The sequence below is a fragment of the Pongo pygmaeus genome, chromosome 2 (genome assembly GCF_028885625.2).
Source record: "Pongo pygmaeus isolate AG05252 chromosome 2, NHGRI_mPonPyg2-v2.0_pri, whole genome shotgun sequence".
Classification (NCBI taxonomy): Eukaryota; Metazoa; Chordata; class Mammalia; order Primates; family Hominidae; genus Pongo; species Pongo pygmaeus.
In genome coordinates, this window is record NC_085930.1 from 170059043 (window position 1) to 170084116 (window position 25074).

The 25074-nt window shown below is 40.6% G+C and overlaps 1 protein-coding gene across 10 annotated transcripts; it reads right to left on the reverse strand.

Annotated features, from left to right (window-relative positions):
* Positions 1–451: 451 nt before the first annotated feature.
* B3GALNT1 (beta-1,3-N-acetylgalactosaminyltransferase 1 (Globoside blood group)) lies at positions 452–21160 on the reverse strand. 10 transcript variants are annotated; one of them, XM_063662389.1, is made up of 6 exons: positions 20787–20984; positions 19880–19963; positions 18994–19080; positions 18680–18772; positions 16707–16801; positions 452–2256 (listed from the first exon to the last, which is right to left on the reverse strand). In XM_063662389.1, the coding sequence occupies exon 6, from the start codon at positions 2220–2222 to the stop codon at positions 1227–1229; it is 996 nt and encodes a 331-aa protein (XP_063518459.1). In that variant the 5' UTR covers positions 2223–2256; positions 16707–16801; positions 18680–18772; positions 18994–19080; positions 19880–19963; positions 20787–20984; the 3' UTR covers positions 452–1226. The 10 variants fall into 10 exon arrangements, with proteins under 10 accessions (XP_063518459.1, XP_063518457.1, XP_054338692.1 ...); XM_063662387.1 differs by lacking the exon at positions 20787–20984 and adding an exon at positions 20336–20756; XM_054482717.2 differs by lacking the exon at positions 20787–20984 and adding an exon at positions 20336–20756 and having other exon boundaries at positions 18994–19083.
* Positions 21161–25074: the final 3914 nt, after the last annotated feature.

Below are 25074 nucleotides of genomic sequence, written 5' to 3' on the forward strand. Positions count from 1 at the left end.
GGAATAGGGGGCAAGGAGTGCTCCTCTTTGACCTACTATTAGCAGGTCCAACAAATGATACATCACCACGTCTATGAATAAATTTCTTTCTATAAAAGCACAAAATTTAAATCAGATTTCACTTTACACATTAGGGCTTTCATCTTGATGAGAAACTCATAACAGCGGCAGCTCAAACTGATTGTTAAAAGGAAAAAACACAGGGCAGATTAATAATGCAACCTGGATCTTCAATCTTCTCTTTCCAATTCAAATGCTGGTATATGACACTCTTTTTATAATATTCTGCCCATGACGTTCTCTCCCTTCTTTTCTGCCTTCAGAGTCCTTTCCAAAAGGAAATTACTGCCTGGCATTCTACATTATTCCTAATTTCCAGGTGGAAAAATGAGACAGATTAAGTGACTTCTAAAAACACTAGGGACTGTATTTTTTAAAAACAAGACAATACTTCAGATTTTCTTGCTTTAATTCTTCTCTATATTATCACAGTAAAATATTTAACAAAGTCCAAGAGATTACTGATATACAATAATGACCTATGACTTTACATTAATGGAGTGATATATCAATAATAAACTGATCAGTTAAGTAACTGGAAAATGTTCGAATGTAAAGAATGATTCACTATCCTTTTTATATTGTACTGAAATCGTCAAAACATTTAAAAACACAGGAAGTATGAATATTAAATAATAATAACTGTGAAATACTGCAACATCTTGAAGTACTTTATAAATGACCAAAAACAGGTAAAATTTTGTTCAGTATAACTTCAGTGAAGAATTTTTTTGACACAGAACTACATATATTTTTAAACTGGTAATCCACATAAGATATACACAAAACCTTCAAGTGACTACATTGTTCAATAAATAAAACTCTACATTGTTCTGTTTTTACAGCCTAGTAAGCTTATAATTCAGTAACACCTTTTTAAGAAATTCTAGTCTATAGAATGACATGTCCAAATTGTTTGGTCCTATTAATTTATTTAGCAAAAACCTCCAATTCCTTTATACTTAATTCCTCCAAATATCATCTTTGAAGGGCCTGACTAATGAATCCCAAGTGTAACCCTCCAGTCTCCAGTCTGGGTTTTTCATGAGTTTCAGTTCAATGTAAGCCAGCACACTGACTTCCCCACAAATTTTCCACAGTACCTACTTTATTTAACACTTTCCACAAAGTATCCTGTCCTTCTAGGCTTTTTGTAGAATATGAAGTTAATAATGGCATGTGGTATTCCTTAGCATGACCTGCCAAAAAGTGATGATCTCCTTGGAAGAAAAGCCATGGGCTGCAATCACACGTCTCAGTTGACAGACATCCAAATGGATTCTATATAGAAAGAAAAGATTTGTGTCTTCTGGAATATGAATGTTCACTTTTAATAAATTCAAACAGATCCCGACATAAACATCTTCAAACTTGATGGGTTTTACGTGACCCATCATTTCATAGATCCTTGGCACCAAATCTCTGGACATTATATAGCCCAACCCACTGCAGTATGGAGGGAATACTTTGAAAGGATACTCCTGGTAAGAAATATGGGTTTTTTGGTAAAATCCTCTATAGGAATAATTATCAATTAGAGGATAACCTGTGAAAAACTTCTCTGAGTGGTTTAGGTTTAAAAGATACTTCACTAAATTGCCAGTATTGATGAAAACATCAGTGTCTGTCTTCATTACGTACTTGGCATTGGGGCAAAACTCAGTTACCCACCTGAATGCCATAATGGTTTTCAAGGTCAGGTTATTATATGTGTCTAAAAAATCTTGTCGGATTATGTCACCATAAAGAAGGTGTTCATCCTCTAAGGACAATGCCAACATTTTGTCTTCCTTTTCAGCCTCTTGGCCTAATAAGAAAAATGTAAGAACCTCATATCCCCACCAAGACTTTTTTTCACCCCAAGTAACTCTAATGGCCTGCCTGGCTTTCACATCTGAAGGGTGGGAGGTCACCAGAATGACCAGAAATGGATTTTGATGAGAGCAGTTTGAATGCTCTCGAAGTGTGAAGTGAAAGTCTTGTCTGTAAATCGGCTCATACTCATAGAAGTACATCCAGTTCACGCGTTCTATCACATTGTAGTGGGGAAGGCTGAGGTACCACATCACAAGGAAACTCAGGAGTGACAGCAGCAGGAGGCTCCATTTGAGAGATCTCAGTGACATCCTACTCGGAAGGACAGTCCAGAGAGCCGAGGCCATCCACAGCAGCTCAGAAGCACGTGAGCTGAAGGTTCTGGAAGAGTTATCAAAGATTGGGTTAATATTCCACACCCAAAACATATTTTCAAAAGACATCTGACTATCTACTCAAGGAGAAAGAGTAGGAGAACAAAATCTCCAGAGTAAAACAAAAAAATCCTGACTTGAATCTACTTCATTTAATTATAAGCAAATAGAAACCAATAACCAAAAATCTATTTTAGCTTCTTACATCAACACCAAGGTTAAAACATATCCTTTGATTATTTTGTAGTGGTTATCCTACTCTACCTAAATTAACAGTTTACTGTTAAATATAATTCTATCCTAGGTGCAGATATGATAGGGACAGAAAGAGATGAGTAACGGTGGGTTAAAAAATAAATCTACCATAAAAACTAATAAATAAAATGTATCTCCTCTTTATAACTATAAAAAAACAAGGATTTAATTCAAGGGGATATTACTAGCCACATGCCCAAATAAACAAAGGGTCTTTCTCAGCTGTGTGTTCTGATACGGATTCTAGCAAATCTGGATAAGAAAAACCCTATAGTGATCATTATTCTATTCTTAGTGACTGCTGATGTGGGATAAGGTAGAGATTCTTCACCTGAAAGGCAAGTCCTCCAGACACAAATAGGATCATCTCTCTTGAGTTTTCAAACACTGACTATGAAACAGCTTTTACTTGCCCCAAACACCACCTCTCCCCTCTTTTTACCTCATTGGTTAAACTCAATGCTCAGTCTGCATAGCAACTGTTTAAATCAAAGGCCCGTCCTTAGTATTAAGTTTTCATATTTCCCATTCCAACCTCTTCAGAAATCACACACCCAATCAGAATCATGGGATGGAAACTCCTAAAACACTTGCTTTTACACAGAAGCTCCAGTTGAGACAAGAGGAGGCACAGAACATTCAGAGTGTAAAGTGACAGCTCTGTTCGTGATCTCAAGGCAGAGGGTGGTTTATAATTCAGGATTCCATAGAGCTTTCCTTGCACCATGAGCACAGACTTCAGTCTAAGGGCATTCATGTATGTGTATTTACTGGACATCTTCTACTTCCAAAGACCAGGCACTAAGGAGACCAAAGGAAGTAGGAGACGGGAGGAAGAAGAAATCCCAAGACAACGTATAAACATGGCACCACAGTGCAGTACACACTGTTTACATCAAATGCTAAGGAACTTTAGCATAAGGGACAGATGAACAACACAAGGAAGGGTGCGCTGAGGAGTCTGCTGGCAGGTGCCATTTTACCCACAATTATATGGGGGAGCGTTCTTGGAAAGCTGGAATTCACTATGGAAGATGGACATTAATGTCCTCCTTATAGGAAGGCTGGTCTACCAAGGGTTCTACCTTGGGTCAACTTTAGGGTCTCTGGACACACAGCTCCTCTGTCTCTTAATACATATGAAAATAACAGGATTTCAAAGCTCCTTGTCCTCTTCATCTGGTCATCTCTTACCTGCCCTGATTACGTCTCACCACAATTATCTTTTCTATATGTAATGCTTTCCATATTTTAACTCACACAATGCAATGTAATGTTTTAGCAAACTCTCTCCAGTTCGGTTCCATGTATATGTCTTGCCTCTCCACTTACATTCTATGACCTTGTTGGGAAAAACAATTTTTCTCTCATGAGTCAAAGTGCAAGACAAAGGGAGGTCTATGGCAGGAGTGCAATGGACATTGAGGCTTGATATACTATCTCCATTTGCAAAAGGATAAAATATAGATCTGTCCACCCACCTCCTATCCTCCCCATCCCCTTTACTAGCCATACACGGCCAATCCCAGAAAAAAACCTGAAATGGAATAGTTTGAGAGCAAGAATTATGAAAGTAATTAACACTGCCTTTATACATTTTCTCCTCACCTGGCTACTGGGCACTACACAACCCTTGAGGGAACCATTTACAACTCAGTCACTAACGACTTGTATATTTATTACAACAAATATCTCATTCTAACAAATCAGCATATTTTAACAGATTTTGGAAAAACAGAAGGAAAGTGTTGTAAGGGGCGCCATTTATAATCGCATATGGATGATGGAGGCCCTACTACTCTCCAATAATGGGAAGAACTTAAAATGGCAAATCTTATTATTAAAGTTATTTTTTACACATTCTATAAGCCATAGTTTCTAAATGTGAGAATGTGACTATGGTTATGATGTCTATCATTTATGGACCCATGAATAAAATAAAGCAGCAGCAAAAAGAGGAGAAACTATCTAGTCCAAAAGCGAGGAACAGACTCTAAAGAACTGGCCAGAACAGACTAGGTCACCTACAACACAGGTGGCTCCAAAGCCAGCTACCAAAGTCCACTCTCCAGCTCTGTCCTTTACCAACCAGGATGAATGGGTATGTTATGTATCTCTTGAAGTCTCAGTTTCCTGTCTCTATATTGAAGATATTAATATAATGCAAATTAGTGATAATATATGCAAAACTTCTGGCCTGTGTTAGGTATTCAACAAACAGAAGCTGTTATTATCAGCTGTGGTTCTACCCTTGGCATCATTTCCATCCTATTTGTGTTCTCTAAAATGATTCTTACTGTCAAAATAGATTATCCTGAAAAGGAGGGAGAGGCAGAAAATTTTTTCATGTGGTTAAAAAAATGTAACTAAAATACTAGGTAAAAATGACATGATGGCTACAAAAAGATGTTTCATAGGAAAATTAAAATATGCTAACACTCTTAGTATATTTTAAGAAACAAAGAGATATGGATAAACCTTCACATTTTGCTAAAAAGTTCATTTAAGAATGTACATTAACCTTTACATTGATCACTGAAAGAACAAATATAGAACACTATCTTCCAAACTGATTGAGAAACAGAGGAAACAAAGTAAGTTATCTGTCTATTCAATATAAGGTAGGAAAATGGGAAATAAAAAGAAAAAACGCATGCAAACACAAAACGCAAAAGATGATGGCAGGAAGAAATCTAAATGTGCTGTTAATTAAGGTAAATATAAATGTAAACTTATCTACTAAAAAAAAAGACTCTCAGGCTGGGCATGGTGGCTCATGCCTGTAATTCCAGAACTTTGGGAGGCCAAGGCAGGCGTATCACCTGAAGTCAGGAGTTCAGCACCAACCTGGCCAACATGGAAAACCCCATCTCTACTAAAAACACAAAAATTAGCCAGGCATGGTGGTGCGCACCTGTAGTCCCACCTACTCAGGAGGCTGAGGCAGAACTGCTTAAACCTGAGAGACAGAGATTGCAGTGAGCTGAGATCCTGCCACTGCACTCCAGCCTGGGCAACAGAGCAGCAGGACTCTGTCTCAAAATAAATAAATAAACAAACATCATTAATAAGGGACAAAGGAGATGTTATTACTAACAGAAGATACCATCCAAAAAGATAATTTATCATAAAGCTCTGTAAGAAGAAACCATCCGAAAAGATAATTTAACAATCATGAAGCTCTATAACCATAAAAACATAGCATCAAAATATATAAAGCAAAACCTGAAGAGTATGGGTATAAATGGGAAAATTTATCATCCTAATGGGAGATTTTTAATACATCTAAGTAACTGATACATCAAGCAGATAAAAAAGGATATGAATTTTTCAAATAATATTATTAATCTTGATCAAATGAAACATTTAGTACCTTTCATCCAATAAAAAGAACAGAAACATTCATTTTTAAGACAACATAACACATTTAAAAAGAAAACTAATAATACTAGGTAATATAAGCCTTCTCAATAATTTTAAAAACAATAATATAGGCTACATTCTCTAACCACAGCATAATTATAAATCAATTGCAAAAAATATGGAAAACACTTTAAAAATTTAAAAACCATAAAATTTCTTAAAAATTTGTTTAGAAGCCCGAGGCGGGTGGATCACGAGGTCAGGAGATCAAGACCATCCTGGCTAACAGGGTGAAACCCCATCTCTACTTTAAAAAAAAAAAAAATTTGTTTAGAAGCTCAAAATCCTTACATACACAATTTGTTTCATCCATAAATTTAAAGAGAACACCATATCTGCACTGCACATGAGCAATGTAAAACGTTTCAACTCGGTAGCTACTATACCAATCTCTTACTTGAAAATTACTGGGGTGATGGAGGAAAGACAGCATTTTTTATTTTCTGCTTTAAAGAATAATCTACAGTTCAGAGGAAGCAAATAGCTCTAATTGAAGAGAAAAAACTCTTCTTTATAGAAAAATGCCACTTATAGGCTGGGTGTCATGGCTCATACCTGTAATCCTAATGCTTTGGGAAGCTAAGGTGGGAGGATCACTTGAGACCAGGAGTTCAAAACCAGCCTGGGCAACACAGTGAGACCCTGTCTCTACAAAAAAATAATAAAATTAGCCAGGCATGGTGGCATGAGCCTGTGGTCCCAGCTACCCAGGAGGCTGAAGCAGAAGGATGGTTTGGGTGTGGGAGGTCCGGGCTGCAGTGAGCTGTGATTGTGCCACTGCACTGTAGCCTGGGTGACAAAGCGTGACCCTGTTTCAAAAATAAATAAATAATTTAAAAATTTTTAAAAGAAAAATGCCAATTAGAAATGTCTAGCAATCACCCCTGCAGTTTCCTGGCCCATAGTTTCAGTTATCCACAGTCAACTATAGTCTGGAAATATTAAATGAAAAATTCCAGAAATAAACAATTCATAAACTTTAAATCGCGCACTGTTCTGAGTAACATGACAAAATCTCGCACCATCCTTCTCTGTCCCAGGTGGAACATGAATCCTCCCTCTTCCCAGCGTATCCACACTATATATGCTACCCACCTGTTAGTCACATAGGAGCCCTCCGTTATCAGATTCACCGTTATGATATCTCAGTACTTGTGTGCAAGTGACCCTTATTTTACCTAACAATGGCCCCAAGGCAGAAAAGTAGGGATGCTGACACTTCAGATAGGTCAAAGAGAAGCTCAAAGTGCTTCCTTTAAGTGAAAAGGTGACCTTGGCATTCTTTGGGTAGGATGCGGTACTATCATGGTTTCAGGCATGTTTGGGGGACAGGGTGTTGAACATAGCCCCCATGGATAAGCAGAGACTACTACAGATGGAATGACAGAATAAGAAAACTGTCATTTTGCAATCTTTCATGAAATTACTGATGGTGATTATACATCAGGGTTTCGATAATAAATAAAAGGTTGATGGAGAATTGGCTATCTATATGATGCCAAAGTAACACCACGAAGATTACTTCTTAGTTGCAAGAACTGAAAAAATATAAACTTTACATTGGAGGATCAGGGTGTCACCACTCTAACCTAATAATTAATCTTAACATCATAAATGATGGAACAAACACATATTATGTATCTCCTAATGAGATACAATGTAATTTTTAACTGGAATCCAATCAAATTTTACAAGAAATACAGAGGATAGAAAAGCTAAGGAACATCACAAGAAAGCAATCAAACAAATCCATAAATATATGTCCATAAGATAATAAATAAAAGTTGGTATGTCTTCCAATGGAATCCTATATGATAGCTAAATGAATTGGATTTGTACACAGTACATCAGTTTAACTCTCAGAAATAAAACGTTAAGTATAAACAAGTTATATAATGATACATGTATAAATTACCATTTATAAAAATTCTAAAACTACACACAAGAAATGATGAATCTTTAGAAGCAACTATGTATAAATAATGATTTTTTTCTAATGGGACTACAGGAACACATACCACACCCATCAGCAGGAAGAATGAAAGGAACATGTGGTTAAAGGGGAAAAAAAACACTGGTCATAAATACTATACTATAATTAACAGCTGCTAATTCAGGGCGATAGAAATATAGGTGTTCTTTAATATTTACAGTTTTCTTTGTATTTTAAGTTTATTAAAACAAACAGGAAAAAAGCATAATAAAAATGCTTTCGATATCAGAACCAATCCACCCTAAATCTTGACTGCAACAATGCGGTATCAGAACCAATCCACCCTAAATCTTGACTGCAACAATGACTAGTTGTATGACCTTAGGCATGTTAGTTACCTTCTCAAAAGTTTCATTTTTTTTTTTTTTTTTTGAGACGGAATCTCGCTCTGTTGCCCAGGCTGGAGTGCAGTGGCGCAATCTCGGCTCACTGCAAGCTGCGCCTCCCGGTTCACGCCATTCTCCTGCCTCAGCCTCCCGAGTAGCTGGGACTACAGGCGCCCATCACCACGCCTGGCTAATTTTTTCTATTTTTAGTAGAGACAGAGTTTCACCGTTTAGCCAGGATGGTCTCGATCTCCTAACCTTGTGATCCACCCCCCCTTGGCCTCCCAAAGTGCTTGGATTACAGGTGTGAGCCACTGCGCCAGGCGAAAAGTTTCATTTTTCAGCTATAACTCAGGCATCACAAAACTAATTCAATTATTGTGAGGTTTAATGGAAAGAACTTGGATTAACCAGTCAGCACAGGGCCTGGTCCAGGACCAAGAGCACTTAATGGTTTCTGAATATTCCCAACATGAAGAAACGATAAATTTTTGAGGTTACAGAGATCCTGAATTTCTGATTTGACCATTACACATTGTATGCATGTATCAAAATATCACATGTACCTTATAAATATGTACAATTATCAATCAATAAAAAATAAATATATTTTTAAAATGATACTCAGGCATGTAGATAAATAAGGGCTCAATTGAAGTGGCCCCTGTGTTCACAGCATGTGTGTGTCACAGAAATCAAACTGGCCAGAGACCTCAGATTGCTCATAGTGAGAGCACAGGGCAGCTGGCCTGCCTCCTTAGGACAGCTGAGCAGTGGGCTACAAGGACCCTGACACTGTTCTAAATCCTATGTCCCAGGGGAGGGATAGAGAGAAGAATCACCAATATTGATGAATAGAAAACAATATGAAAAGGCCCAACAGGGAAGTACACTATTATTTTATTACTGACTTCTTAAATGCCACACATCACTGTCAAGAAAGAAATTATAACTTAAAAATAATTTCCATTTTCTAAAAGATAAACTTGTGGCCAGGCACTGTGGTTCACACCTATAATCCTAGCACTTCAGGAGGCTAAGGCGGGAGGATCACTGGAGGCCAGGAGTTCAAGACCAACCTGGGGGAACAGTGAGACCCCATACATACAAAAAAAATTTTAAGATAAACTTGTGCTTATATTAACTACACATGAATTTGCCAACTATAAGCAATTTCCATTAAGCAAACAGTATCTTATCTATCCCACCAACTTAGTGCAATGCTGGGTGAACAGCAGGCCACCAGTAATTACTTGTTGATTTAGGGGTTGATCTGCAGCAGCTGAAAAAACATCTCAAATACTAGAAAAGCTCAGAAAACCTCCAAAGATAAAAAAGGTTATCAGTTTCCAGTGTTGTAAGTGATAGAGACAAACTCAAACAAGACTCCTGATCTCACGTTCTTGGCTGCTAGATCCCAGGGAGTGTGCTGCCTGCTCACTATGCTTCCTATGCTGAGGAGCTCTTCTGACCAGAGCTGCTTTGAGTTTTAATTTCTTGCAACCATTGAACCTCGATATAAACAGTATAGCAGTACCACAGCCTTATCATTTTCACAAGGAAGACTCAAAATTCCTACCCTTAAAACCTGAAATTCAAATTTTTAACAAGAATAGTAACTAATTGTTCATGCAGATATACACCTTTTTATTTTACACCAAAAACATACTGGACGTCACTAGAAAATAAATGGGGGTATCAGTGTTTAAATGCAAAGATTCCAGGAAAACAGACAAACAGATACTACAATGACACAATTATTTAAGCCAAAATAACCTGAAACTCTTTCCTGGGGTGCAAAAATGTTGGTTATTTCCTGCAAAAAGAAATCAAATGTAATTATTTAAAAAATAATTATTCTAATTGCAAATGTAATATACGTTCACTACAGAAAATTTAGGGCATGCCAAAAAAGCACAGAGACAATAAATGCTTAAAAATAACAATAATAACATTAAAAAAAAATTTAGAGATGTGTTTTGCTATGTTTCCCAGGCTGGAGAGCAGTGGCTATTCACAGGCACAATTATTTTGCACTGCAGACTCAAACTCCTGGCCTCAAGTGATCCACCCCAGTAGTAGGACCACAGGCATGTGCCACAATGCCGGGCAACAATGTTCACATTTTTTATGAAGATCTGTCAAGTCTCTGGCTCCATGGGTTTATATAAGCCCCTCTTTCATCTGCTACTACTACTCCCTCCCAATCCTATTTCAACCACAATGGTTTCCATTCTTTTTTATTCTTTCAATCTTTTAATTAAAAAATATATAAATATATAGAGATGGGGTCTTGCTATGTTACCCAAGCTGATCTTGAACTCCTGGACTCAAGCAATCCTCCCACCGCAGCCTCCCAAAGTGCTGGCATTATAGATGTGGGCCACCAAACCCGGCCTGGATCCCATTCTTATCCCTGAATATGTCAACTATTTTCCTCCCTTGCAGAGCCTGCACTTACTCTGCCCCTCCAACCAAAAAGCTGGTTGTTGGAAAGGCTGGCTCCTTCTCATGCCTCAGATCTCAGCACAGTATCACTTAGGAGAGTCCTTCCCTGACCCCTTATCTCAAGTAGTTCCCCCAGCACTTATTTTCTATCACATCCCTCTTTATTCCCTTCCATAAAGTATATGAATGTGCTTTGGTTAAGGAATAGGCCAAGGCGAATATCTGGGCCAAAATGACTTAGCAAGTTTAGGGCACAGGCGCATACTTCACTTGTTAGATAACCTGTCTTTGTAAGTTTATACTTGGCTTTGAGTTGCTATTGTTTGTAAAAGGTATACCTGCCCTGCTGATGCTGCCCACGGGGTTTGGGTTAGCTTGACATGGCTTGGGGGTGCACTAATGCCCAGAGAGAGTAATGCTACTGACCCCTGTAAGGGAGAGTGGATTGCCTTGAAGGCGGGAAGTGGGGACTTATGCCCAGAGGGAAAAAATTAAGCTGCTAACCCTGAGGCTGGTATTATAGGCCAAGGAGTGCAGCTGCAAGGGTGGGGGCAGCAGAAGCAGGCTCATAAGAGGAGCCACAAAGCTGAAGCAAACAGCCAAGATAAAGAAACTGTGAGACAGAGTTAGTGTAAGTAAGCTGCTGATTAAAAAGCTGCTGAATAAAACTACGTTTCACCTGCCTAAAGCTCCCCGAGCGTTCTTTCAGCTATTCGCCCATCCACCCACTCCCCTCGGACCTCAGCTGGGACTCAAACCTAACACCTTGTTGGACCTCAGCTGGGACTTAAACCTAACACCTTCTCAGCATTTAACCCTATCTAGACTTTTAAAAATCTATTTCTATTTGTTTATTGTCTATTCCCTTCAAAAGAATATAAGATTGGAGAGGGGGAAAACCTGACCCAACTTATTCACTGCTATATGTCCAGTGTCTAACACATAGTAGGCTCTCTGTAATATTTGCATACTTTGCAAATGGTTTGGTAATGTACTTTTATCCACTTAGTAAATATTCCCAAGAATAAACTGAATCCAAAAGTAAACTGAATTTGTTGATTATGCTTTTCTTCAGCTCTCTTCTAATAACAAAACCTTATTGTAATAGGCTATGCTGATTCTGATCGTGTGCATTTTAAAAGGTCCAAAAAAACAAGAAACAAATTTCGGTTAAATTTTAGGTCCAAGCACGCTGGAGTCAGGATCATCCATATGCTAACTATTATAGATAATTACCAAACTACTGTTAGTTTTGCAACATTCTAACTTTTCTTCTACATAAAATACTGCAAAGGGAGTGGAAATCTTAATTGCCTAAAAAAAGGTCCTGTGCATATTAAGTTTAATTCAAATCATCATTACACCAATCATGTATATTCCTCACAAAGGGAAAATAACTCACATATCAATTCACATCTTTGAGGGAAATTTCCCCAGTACCCTTTCAAACTAAACACATTAACTCATAAAGCAATATAAAACTCTACCATTCAATTAGACTCATCAATTAAACATCTAATTATTTTCACAACTCACTGCTGCTTTGTGTTTGAGGCCCTCCCTTGATTATATTAGAAATAAACACAACCAGTGCCATCTGACCACTACTTTTTCTTCCCCTCTTCTTTAACCCAGTGGTTCTCACTTTGCGGCACATTATAACCTCCCGGAGAACTTGAAAAATACTGGAAGCCAAGCTGGATCCCAGGCCAACTAAATCAGAGTTTCAGAGGGTGGCAGGACTCAGGTGGCAGTAATTTTAGTATACGTGCTGTCGAAGTGAGCACCAGGTGGCAGTATTTTTAAATCTCCCAGGTGATTTGAATGTGATGCCTAGACCCTCACTACTCAAAGTGCATGGCCACCACCTAGGAGTGTATTAGGAATGCAAAGCCCCAGGCCCCACCCTAGACCTAGTGAATCAGAAACATTTTTAACAGGTGGCTTGTGGACATACTGCAGTTTGAGAAGCAATGAAATCCACTTGAGCAAATTACTCAACTTTTTTAAGCTTCAGTTACCTTATCTGTAAAATGGGAGCAATAATACCTTCCTTGTGGGTTTATTGTGAGAGCTACATGAAATAATACGTGCTAAACATCTAGAATGGGGCTGGCACACAGTAAGGGCTAAGTAGATGGTATTGCTGTTATTATTAGAGTCCACACTATAGGCTTCCTCTACATATATTATTTGTCTACATTTCCTTTACAAACCTTGCTCCTAACTCTTACATGTGTCTTACATGGCATGACGTGCTCTATAATACAATTAAACATACAAATAAATCTTAGTGGATCCACCTTCTCCTTCCAAATCAGTAAGTCTTCTCCTACAGTCCAAGGATTCTGTTTTCCTAGAATCTCCCAGCGCCTGATGTTCTGCTATCCTGCAAATACGAGCCCCAAAGAATACTGGTAGAGGCCCACAAAGCCAAAGGTGCATTTCTTGGTTCCACCTCTGCACATGTGCTCCCCTCTCCTGGGATCCTTCTTTCTGCCCCATAGTCTTCCTACAACTGAACATCATTTTTTCTGGGCACCACTCGCACTGTCAAAAGTCTCACCATAGGCACTTGTAGCAACTGGAGGAGAGGTGCAAAATACAAGAACCTTTTCCAGCTGTAGTGCATGTGATATTCAAGTGGCATCAGGCTACTTTGAGGATTGTGCATATTTGATATGGTTTACATTTTTCTCCTTACTTTGGAGCATACAGCTGGATATATAATAGGAAGTGAAATTTTATTTACTGAATGAATGAACAGCAATTGGTATATTTGCTTAATTTGATAACACTTAAAAATGAAATGTTTTACTCTGTCAGGGCAAACAAAGGCTCACATTAAAAAGAACCTGCTTTCTACTCTATCCAACTTCTTCATACTCCCCTCTCTCCAAAATGTTTGCAATAGTCCTTGCTTGGTCCTGGCACTGTAGTAAGTATGTTTTATATTTCCATTTGTTTGATGATTACCACAATCTTATGAAGTAGGCACCATTATTATAACATTTATCTTTCAGTTAACCAGCTTGAGATTTGGACACCTGTTCACTAGTCAGAGTGTCAGAGCCTGCAAAGCAGCACTGAAAACTCAGGTATCTTCACCACGCCAAGTGGAGTCTGTAGCCACTGCACTACAAAAGCTTCCCTTCTGCCTTGTTTTATCCTACTGGCCTGGTATCTTCATACTTTCACAGTGCAGCACCTCTGTTCTTCCTCAGAGGTGAAGAGTTGTCAGAGCTAAACCAGAAACTTTTGGCCGGGCATGGTGGCTCATGCCTGTAATCCCAGCACTTTGGGAGGCCAAGGCTGGCAGACTGCTTGAGGCCAGGAGTTCAAGAGCAGCCTGGCAACATGGTGAAACCCCATCTCTAATAAAAATACAAAAATTAGCCAGACATACTGATGCATGCCTGTAATGCCAGCTATTCGAGTGGCTAAACCAGGAACTTTAAAGAAAGGGAAGTTTAGTCCAATTTCCATGCAAATCATGCTCAGCTCTTCCAAACCCTCACCCAGCTTTCAACAAGTCCTCCCCAACAAGTTCACTTTTTGGCAATGGAGAAATTCCCGAAGGGACTAATGTTAACGAATCTGTATTCCAAATAACCCTGAATAAGTTGCTGAGACTGTAAACATTAGTGAACACTTATGACACAAATGCAATAACCATCAGGAGCTAGAAGAGATTCACTGAGAATGCTGTTTGACTAACCTAAGCCCCATTTGCAATAGGGTTCTTCAACAGAAGATCAAGGTAACTCCTAGATAACACCTAAGAATCAAGCTTCTCTGTAAAGAGAGCTGGACACTTAAAGTCCTTCTGAACAAAATGGGAAAATGTGAGTAATGATAGTGGCTAGATGGCTTAAAAATTGGCTGATCCATCATAGCCAGTGTATTTTTCATGCAGTCATTTGTTCAAGAAACATTTCTTGGGCTTGTGCTGGACTCTGGGAATAGCGTTACACAAAAGTGCCAGAGATCTGCCCTCCTGCTGATGTTCTAAGGTTGACTGGAGCATCTTTGTCAAACTGGGGAAAAAAATCACAGGCCTATCTTTAGCCTTTTCTCATTTCATATTTCTAATTAAAGAAAAGGAATGTGGGCTTATTCAATTTTGTAGGCAAGAAAAAAACAGGAAAAAAAATGACAAATTCATTAAAAGATGTAATTACAATCCAAAAGGTTTTCACAGGTGAGAAAAAGCTAAAGACAGCAAGATGAAATTTGATGGGAACGCATTTATTGTCCTATGTCAGAGTTCAAAAAACCAGCTGCACAAGAGCAGGATGGGGGGCCATTTTAACAGCGGCCTAAACAGAACTTACAGTTTAGCTGAGTATGAGTCCAATATGATAAAAGGTGGTGAAGTAAAGGAATAACTGGGCAGTCAGGAAACAAGGATTCTACTTCTGGCAGGGAGGCCAAGTCACTGAATTTGGGGAGTTATTTCTCAACAGAATTTTAGGACATTGGGCTAGGATACCTCTCAGGCACCATCTGGCCCTACCAGCACAGAGATGATGTTCATTCTTGCACACCACTGTGTCCCCAGCACCTAGCATAGTGTCTGGCACATAGGAAACACTCCCAAGTACTTGTGAATGAATGGCAGTGCTAACAGAAACTCTACAAAAGTGAATAACAGATTGTGTCCCCCTTCTCAAACACACACACACACACACACACACACACACACACAGACACACCCCTAATACACTCCTAGATTCAAGAAACGGAAAAAGCATCTGGGCAAAGGGGGTCATAATTCCATAGCCCCATATGAGTTCCATTTTGAAAGGGTCACTGACAAGTTAGAAGAGGGTAACTCATTTGGTGAAGGGTTTATCATCTCCCATAAGGATTGCATGACATGTGGCTGAAGGAACTGGGGATGTTCTGTTCTGGAGACAAGAAAAGCTTAGAAGTGCCATGGTAGATACTTTCCAATTATTTTGAATAATATGTAAGTATCACTCCAGAAGGCAAATGAGAAACCAAAGATAGTGTTATTCTAAGAAACGTCAAAGGTCCCTTCTAACTACAAGGTTCCACAACTTTGTTATTGATGTCTAAAATGTAGTTCATAGAAAAGGTTTCATTTTGGCATATTTTAAATTGTTCAATTTTTAAGGATGAATTTGAAGTATTTACTGGGTTTAAGAAAAAAGCCCACCTCGAGCACCACTCTCTGTAGTTGTCACATAGTTTTAGGCAGACAGTGAGTATAAATACCTATACTCCATTACCATTTCCCAGTTCTGCCCTTGAAACCCTGCTGGTTGCAGCACCACCACCCTCAGGTATCTTCTAAGATGTGTGGGAGAATGTCTTTCATTAAAGCTTTATTAAAAGGGAAGCCTGCTGCTTCAGTGTGCTGAGGTATAAGACATCTGAGTTTTTAAAGACACATGTAACTAAGACATATTATATATACTGTTATACAAACTACTTTCTTGTAGGTAAAACAATCCCTGTATATGGGAATCTCTGATAGATTTCTGGGTTGTGGCATGCAGAATCTGTTACGGATTTCTGGGTTTGGGCTGAGAAAAATGAGGAGCAAACAAAAGCAACAGGACTTTAGAAGGAAAATTTAGCTGCAATTTTGTTTTTGCTTCTGCCCTATCTGCATATTCCAATAAGAACATAAAAAATCACTCTTAATAATTTGCAATACACGTTAGGATTTTTAGCAGGGCTGTTTTTTTTTTAAAGGCATAGTGAACTTCTGGGCACTATACAAGTTTATAGTGCTTCTAACTACAAATTACAAAGCACATTTCATGACACTGTAAAATCTGTGTTAACATCAATCCCATTTTCCAGGAACAGTGCAGCCCAGGTAGAGGAAGACATGGAATCCAAACTCAAGCCCTTCAACTCCAAATGCCAAGCTCCTTCTGCCAGGGCACAGTGCCCAGGACAGACCAATCTCACATCTAATCTCACAGCCTCCTGAGATTCCTGGGCAGGGAGCAAAGAATGCAGCAGAAGCAGACACACCTTTACACTCGGGGTGAGTAGTCCGAGAGCACCACGTGATAGAGCAGCCAGTGGGAAGAGCCAACAGGTCAACCGGGTCCAGGGAGCTAAGAAAACTGGAACAGAGCAAAGATCACAAAGTCAGGCAGAAGAGCAGCAAGACTGCCCTGAAAGCTGGGCTTTCTGTGTCTGTTTTGTTACAAAGAGCTTTATCCACTGGAGGAAGGGTATCGGGGAGCTGCTCTAATTAACATTTCTTCCCATTACTACCCTAAATTGAGAATATTACAGCTCTTTACCATTCTTGTTAGTTAAGCCATCAATTACCTTTGCCTTAGTCATCTGAGGGTATTTCATTCATTCATTCAGTGTTCTGAACCTGTGTTAGAGGTTGGGGCAGCAGTGGGGAAGCAGACAGACAAGCCCTGTCCTCAAGTTGCCGACACTCAATGCAGAGCATGGTGGAAGACTCACAACTACACATTTCACACCAAACAAACATCATGAGTGAGGCCCACCTAGAGAATATGGGGGAGGCTTTCCAGCTCAAATGTTTCTAAATTAGTGACCAAAATCCACAGCAGGGAACTGAGTTTGCACTCTCAGAATGTGTTAGTGCCCAATAGAGGCATAAATTTAGAGCCTATATCAGTATGGAGAAGGGAACTATTTAATACTAAGAGATAAAACTTGATGGTAATTTTTTATCTTAGAAAGTGCATAACTCCATTTTAAACGACAAAGTCTGTAACCAAAATAGTAGCCAAATACAATTCCAGATATGAGATATGGTTTGAGCCCTCATGACATGCTGCAGGAACAGGTGGCTGCAGGCTTGTGAAATGTTTTAACAGGAGGACTTCTTTATTCTAAATTTTATGAGACTATTCAAAATGCACAGCTTGAGAGTTTAGCAGAAATCCATGTTCTATCCCAGAAGTGGGAAAACTTTTCTTCCCCATAAAAGGCAGATAGTAAATATTTCCTTTGTGGGCCCTAGGGTCTCTCAGCTACTCCATTCTGCTTTTGCACAGAAAGTGGTAACTCCATTCTTGAAAACAAACTCTGGAAACAAAATAGCTAAATACAGTTCCAGATAAGAGACACAGAAACAGAAGCAACAGACAATGGGATCCTAGTTACCTACCTGTGTTCAGAGTCAGAAATACATGGGGTGGGAAACTGATAACCTACTCTAGCTTTCTTTTAGTTCCTTAATGTCTCAGAGATTCAAGGAGTGCAGGTTATCTCCCCAGCCAAATCTCCCAACCTTCTGGCACTTGGGGCCCTACCCTACAGATGTTCTGTGGCTTCATCTTCCTTCCCCATGCTGATGTGCCCCCTACAAAATTGCCATATTTCTAGCTCATCCTCTCATCTTCCCCTAGCCTCTAATTCACAATATGCCAAAAGGCCTATAACAAAAGCAAATCAATACTTATAATATACAACTTTTTTATTAGTATAAAAGCATTGTCCATAGTCCCAAGAGAGATGTTTGCCAAACAGTCTGCTGTTAAATGAACCGTAACTTTTGAATGCATCTGTTGTACAGGGTCATTAAGAGTATCCTATCTGATTCCACGTGCTTGACCCCATCCATGTGGCTATCTACCACACAGTGGGAGTTTACCCCACAGCGAGCAACAGTGATCCATCCCGTTAAAAGCTTCTTTGGTCTGGACATGATATAGTTGTGAAAGGGACAAAGGCATTTCCTAAAAGAGAGTTCTACCTGCATCATCCAATGGTGGATGAACAAAGCTGGAGGCTGGGCACAAGAAGAAGAGACATCATCCATCCAAAGGGGAAAGAGAAAAAGTACTCAATGCAGCATTTTCTTAGGCATAAAGGGAATTGAGTCAGAACTTGAATATGACCCACCAAATTAACTTGTTATAGTTATTGGGTTTTCCTGAAGAACCATAGTATTTTAATAATTCAATTTTTTAGAAAATATATATATTATTAGAGCCAGGTGAGGTGGCACACACCTGAAGTCCTGGCTACTCTGCAGGCTGACGTAGGAGGATCATTTGAGCCCAGGGGTTCTGGTCCAGCCTGGGAAACATAAAGTGGCCTTGTCTCTATTTTTCAAGCAAGAAAAAAGAAAAAAATATATTATCCAAAATGGCTTAGCAGAGCTTCACTCTTGAATTTCTTCAAATCCTCTGATGAAAGAATCATCCCAGAATATACAACAAACTTCGTGGCTGCATCAACGATACTTAAAACCTTGTAAAGGGCATTATTACGGGCATTTTTAACCAATTAGGATAATTTATAAGTTAAAAGTAGATGAACTTACCTGTGGAATTCCAGATGAAATTAAAGCTTAAGTTTTTTGTAGTTTTCTGTATTCCATGCTTTAATTAAAACTCAGATCTGTTGTGAACTACTGAACAGAAGAACAGAAAAAAATATATGAGTCATAACATTAGGAATTATGACATCTAAAATCAATGTTGTATACTTAGCAAGTTGTTTTTGCAGCCATTTATTATGTATCAACATCTTTTTCATTTTTGGAAAAGCTTTGATCCTCTCTTCTCGCTTTCCAATCACCTCATGCTCTAATCTGAAATTATATTTGGACACTGTTTTTTTGCTTTTTGTTTGTTTTGGAGATGGAGTCTCACTCTGTTGCCCAGGCTGGAGTCCAATGGCACAATCTCGGCTCACTGCAACCTCTGCCTCCCGGGTTCGAGCAATTCTCCTGCCTCAGCCTCCCGAGGAACTGGGATTACAGGTGTGTGCCACCACACTCAGCTAATTTTGTATATTTAGTACAGACGGGGTTTCACCATGTTGGCCAAGCTGATCCCGAACTCCCGACCTCAGGTGATCCGCCCGCCTCCGCCTCCCAAAGTGCTGGAATTACAGGCGTGAGCCACCGCGCCCGGCCTGGACGCTGTTTTGACAACAGTGTTTATTTTCAGGTCTGGAGTTATCCAATGGCCATTCATTTGAATGAACATTTTAGTCTATGAGGGGAAAAAAAGTCATAGTCTCTTATCTCTTAGTAATAAACGGTTGTGTTCTCCAGACTGATACACGTTCGGTAATTTGTGCTTTTATCAGGCATCGACACATACTAACAGCACAAATTCAGCGCCCTTCTTTTGCTTAAGCCTCCTGGGAGAAGCTAAAAAACTTGTTCCCAGTTGAACACTGCAAACCCAAATTTTCCTTACCTCTGAAAACAAAAAAACACGATTTGGCAATTTCTTCCTTGATAGCTTTTCCCACAATGCAGCCACCTCCTAAACGCAGGCAATCTGTGCAAAACGCAGAGGAAACAAAATCATGAAATCCCTGCAAATCTCCCTCCTAAATCCAACAGTAAGAAGGCGAATGGATACTGAATTCAACGACTACCCGTGCTTGAGGACGGCATCATTCCTTACTGCTTGGAAAAGTGAGACTCCGTTGCACCTCTAGGAATCATTTTAAAACGCCTTGTACGTTCCTTAACACCGCGGAATCCTGTAGCCCTAGCCCCGTGGGATTTACTTCTCTCTCCGCCGGTTCTCCTCATTCCCTACTTAGTTTCACATTCCTTCCCAATCCCTCCGACATCCCTGCGCCGGGGCCCTTCCCCAGCGCTCCGGAAAGCGTTCGCCGCAGGCCTGTTAGGGGCCCACCAATACCGTAACACCGTTTCCGTCCTCTTCCTCGGCACCGCTGCAAACGCCCCGCGTCGCTACCCGGATTTGACGGTGGCTGGAGCGACACGGGCGACGCAAGGCAGGGATTGCACCCTGGGGCAAGGCAAGGTGGACAACCAGCGGATGCGGCCGCGGCCTGGGCCCTCCGCTCGCCCACTGCCCCACTGGGCCCCTTCTCCCGCGCTCACCGGAGGCGGGGAGTTGCTCGTCACCGAGACCCGAAACCCGAGCCGGAGCCCCACGGTGCGACGACTCAACCCTGGCCACGCTCCGCTCCAGAGGAGTGGGCGGTGCCTCCCGGCCTAGCTGCCGGGGTCTAGGCGTTTCCGAGGACGGCGCGTTCCGGGAAAGGCGGGTCCGGTGGCCTCGCCCTCCACCCAGCCGCAGGTCTCAACCGCCTCGGAGACCCTGCAGGGCCGCCCTTCTCACTCACCTCCTGTGCTCGGCGCGCACCCAGCTGGGAAGCGGGAAGGTGGCCTGCGCTCTCGCCCTGCGCACACACGCAGCCTCCCCGCATCCGCACGCACGGCCGGGCGCGCGCAGACCACTCGCCGGGGCCGCGGCCGGAAGCCCCTGGCTGCACGCGCGGGCCCAGGCGGCCCCCAGCCCTGTGGGCTCGCATGGCGCGCCCTCTGGGTCCTCGCAGTCACCTTGCATTCCGAGCACGGCCCTGTTATGTATGCCTTTAGTTGATGCTGGCCAAAATTAGACAACTTAGTGGCAGACGTCGAGCTAGAATTTTTGTTTGAGATCCCTTTTCCCTGGTCGTCTTTCCAAGCTGCGTTAGTGCATGGCCTCGAGGCGGCCCTGGAGGATTTTCTTGTTAAACTTCATACAGAACTAATTAGGAAAGAGGAAACCTTAGGAGGAGTTCTTTGCTGTCTCAGAAGAAATGCCCGTTCTTCTTCCGGAATCGATGGGGAATGGAGTGGGGGTAAGAGAGACACGTCAGGTTTCAATGGCCTGTGTATGGATGGCAGTCCCAGGGAGTTGCTTTTGTACACCTGAGCATAGCTGACCTAAACACCCAGATCCATCTCCTCAAACTCCTTTTACGAAGATGTGCATTATTGATTGTACTGGTCCTTTCCTCAAAATCAAGTGGGTCTGGATCATGTATTTAACCACTACCAAGCTCAGCCATGAGCACCACCCCTGATTGTAGCCCACACATTTGCATCAAGACTGTAAAGTGGCCCACCATTTCTTTTTGTTTACTGACTCTTGGCCTGACTGCTTCTTCCTTATAGCCTTTTTCTGCAAAATTACTTATGATAGTTTGAAGTTTCTCTGAAAATAATGGGGTGAATATAGAGATCAAAATGGGTGTACAACAAAAGTAAGTTTAGATAGTAGCAGTGTAAGTCAAGGACTTAGTTGACATTGCATAAATAATCAGATCTAAATTATGGTTGAGATTGTTTTCCTGGTTCCAGCCTTGGCAGGTAGCTGTGTCCTTTGCAGAGGGTAAAGTGATTGCTGCCCTGCTGCATGCCTTTCTCACAGCCATTCTTCACCCCACCTGGGCTGACAGTTCACCTCACTAAGTCAAGGAGGTCCATTAATAACAAAACCAGACAGGTTTCACTACAGATAGATTAATATGCTGAAAAAATAGACCTCTTATTTGGAAGAATGCTTTAGGGCATTAATATTCTATTTTACAAATTCTGTTTCTTAAAATTTTAGAAAAGTTGTATTTCAATACTCATTTTTAAAATGTTTTGAATGTCCTTTGAGTAACCAGCAGGTATATGTGCTCATAGCTGCCAAAACTTCCCTGGAATGCAAAGCAGAGCCATGGACAACAGATTGGGGTAAGAAATTCTCCTAAATGAAGTGAGACAAAAAGGTCCAAATCCTTTATGAGATTATTTCCTTTGAAGCAGTCTCCTTTTTCTTTGTGTAGCATTTATCAGCTTGTGATTGAGTCATCTATTGCTGCAGATCAAACTCTCCCAAAATATAGTTGCTTGCAAAAATGTCAATTTAATATTTCTCATAATTCTGAAGGTTGGTTATGTGGTTCCTCTCTGGTTTTGATTGGGCTCACTCATATAGATACATTCAGCTGTAGCAGGGGTTGGCCAAGTTTTCTGTAAAACAGGATCAGATAGTAAATATTTTAGACTTTGTCTCTGTCACATATTCTTCTTTTTTATTTAATTTTTATAAACTATTAAAAACCCAAAGCTATGCATACTCAAGGGCCATACAGAAGCAGGCTATGGCCTACAGGCTGTAGTTTGCTGATCCCTGAACTGGAGAATCAGCTAAGCTGAAAGTCTGAGGTGGCCTCACTCACGCGTCTGCTGTCGGCTCCAATATGGCCTCTTATCCTGCAGTAGGCTATGTTTTTGGTCTGTGGGCAATACCCAGAAGAGAGCAGGCAGAAGCTGTAAAATTTCTTAAGGCCTAGACTTGGGAGTCACACAAGATCATATATGCCAAATTCTACAGATCAAAGCAAATTGTGAGGCCTCTCCAAATCCAAGGGACAGGCAAATAGACTCTGCCTCTTGATGGAAGAAGCTGCAGATAACGCGGCCAGAACTAGTTAAACTAAGTGGCAGGAACCTTATTCTTGAAAGTAAATCATCAAACTTCAAATTTATGATATCTGATGGCAGCTATTGTTCTTACTCACTTCTCTCCCCAAACTACCCAAACCTGTTCATAATTCTGTGAGCACTCACTTGTCTCAGAACTTGTTTACACGTGTCTCTGCCATGAGATTATCAGCAACCTGATGGAAGAGACAGGCCCTACTGCACTGCCTTGCTGTAATATATCTTCAATAGATATATATGGAATTTAGTTGAATAGCCTTACTGAGGTTTAAAGTCAGGTTATTTGCTTACTTCACAAAAGGAAAATAAATTTAAGAATCCTGCACTATCTACAAATTCCAGAAGAAAAGCATGCATCAAAGAGTTATATTTCACACTCAAATACCATCTGATCAATCAGATGGAAAACTTCGTAGCAATTTTCCAAACATGTAATCAAGAGTTAGGAAGCCATATGCCTAATGATAAGTTTGAACTAGCAATCACCTTTAAGGATATATTACATTTTAACCTTAAATTTGTCTGCAGATAAAAATTGAAATGTAACAACAGTTCTTTCATAGTATGTGCTATATATGTTTCGAGGCAGATGTGGTTCTGGACAGGGTATCTAATCTACAGGAAATGCTTCTACTAATTGTTCAGTTGAATTTTTCAATATGTGCCTTCTCCAAAATCTTTGTGACTGTCTTCTTCCACTTGATGGAAAGCTTTGACAATTTATTATGCTTAGAAGCAGCTGGGGTGTATTTCTAATTGATGATTTGTTATCTTATATTTCTTACTTGACTATCCACATCTTTCATTCTCTTTAGCGTTTTCCTCCAGCACTTCCTGTCTTACTGAATTTGATATATGACACTGCCTTTGGGCAAATGCAGACGATATCTTCGGCCTTTCTTCTGCCTCCATCCTTCAGATTACAAATATGTGCAAGAGTCATGCTAGTAACACGTATGTGACACTTAAACGTTAATACAGTATATTCACATACACTCTATCAGTTGATTATTAATACTCCAATACTGTGGAGATGGATACTGTCATTACTATCATTTGGCAGGTAGGGAAACTGGCGAACAAATGTCTCAGAGATACTTCAAACTTAACATGTCTAGGCCAATCTCAGTACCTTCCCATAAAATCTGCGTATTCTCCTGGATTCCTGATTTGTATAAAGCAGCTCCATTTATCACTCATCCAAGTTCAAGTCTCACTTCATCCTTCTCTCTATTCCACATGTCCAGTCAGTCACCAAGTTCCTGTGGATTCTCTCTCTCTCTCCCTCTCCTCTCTCAGATTCCTGCAGCCAAGAAAGCCTCATTCTTTATTTAGGTTTGTATCAGAGCTTTCTGTCTGCTCCCTTGACTTCCAAGTTGCCCATCAGGTCCTTCAGATTACCACTAGGCTGTCTTCCTCAAACCCAGATCTTGTCAGGCATTCCTATTTTAAATTGGTCAGTGGCTTCCCACAGGGCATAATCCAAAGGGCTACAGAACCTTTTGTAATCTGCCTCAGCCTACCAGCTCCTGCCATGCATGTATTTTCATGCACTGTCATTGTGCCCACTTGTTACCTCAGAGTACAGTTTTATTCTCTGAGTCCCTCCATCCCAGAACCACACCCATCTGACTCATCCAAGTCCCACAACCACTATAGCAATGCTTCTCAAATCTAAATGTGCATAGGAATCACTGGAGAATCTTATTAAAAGCAGATTCTGATTCATTAGGTCCTGGATAGGCCTGGAGATTCTGCCTATTAACACACCAACTGTGCAGGGCATGGTGGCTCATGCCTGTAATCTCAGCACTTTGGGAGGCTAAAATGGGCAGATAGCTTGAGCTCCTGAGTTCAAGACCAGCCTGGGCAACATAGCAAAACCCCGCCTCTACTAAAAATACAAAAATTAGCCTGGCATGGTGGCGTGCACCTGTAGTCCCAGCTACTCAGGAGGCTGAGCTGGGAGGATTGCTTGAGCTTGGGAGGTCAAGGCTGCAGTGAGCTGTGATTGCATCACTGCACTCCAGCCTGGGTGACAGAGCAAGACCTTGTCTCAAGACAAAAACAAAAACAGACAACCCACCAATTGGTAATAGGATACTGCTGGTTGTTAGGCTGCAATTTGAAAGGAGTCTAGAGCTGCACTGT

Coding starts and splice junctions, on each gene's coding strand:
- B3GALNT1 (XM_063662389.1), bottom strand. CDS start 2,222: ATGGCCTCGGCTCTCTGGACTGTCCTTCCGAGTAGGATGTCACTGAGA.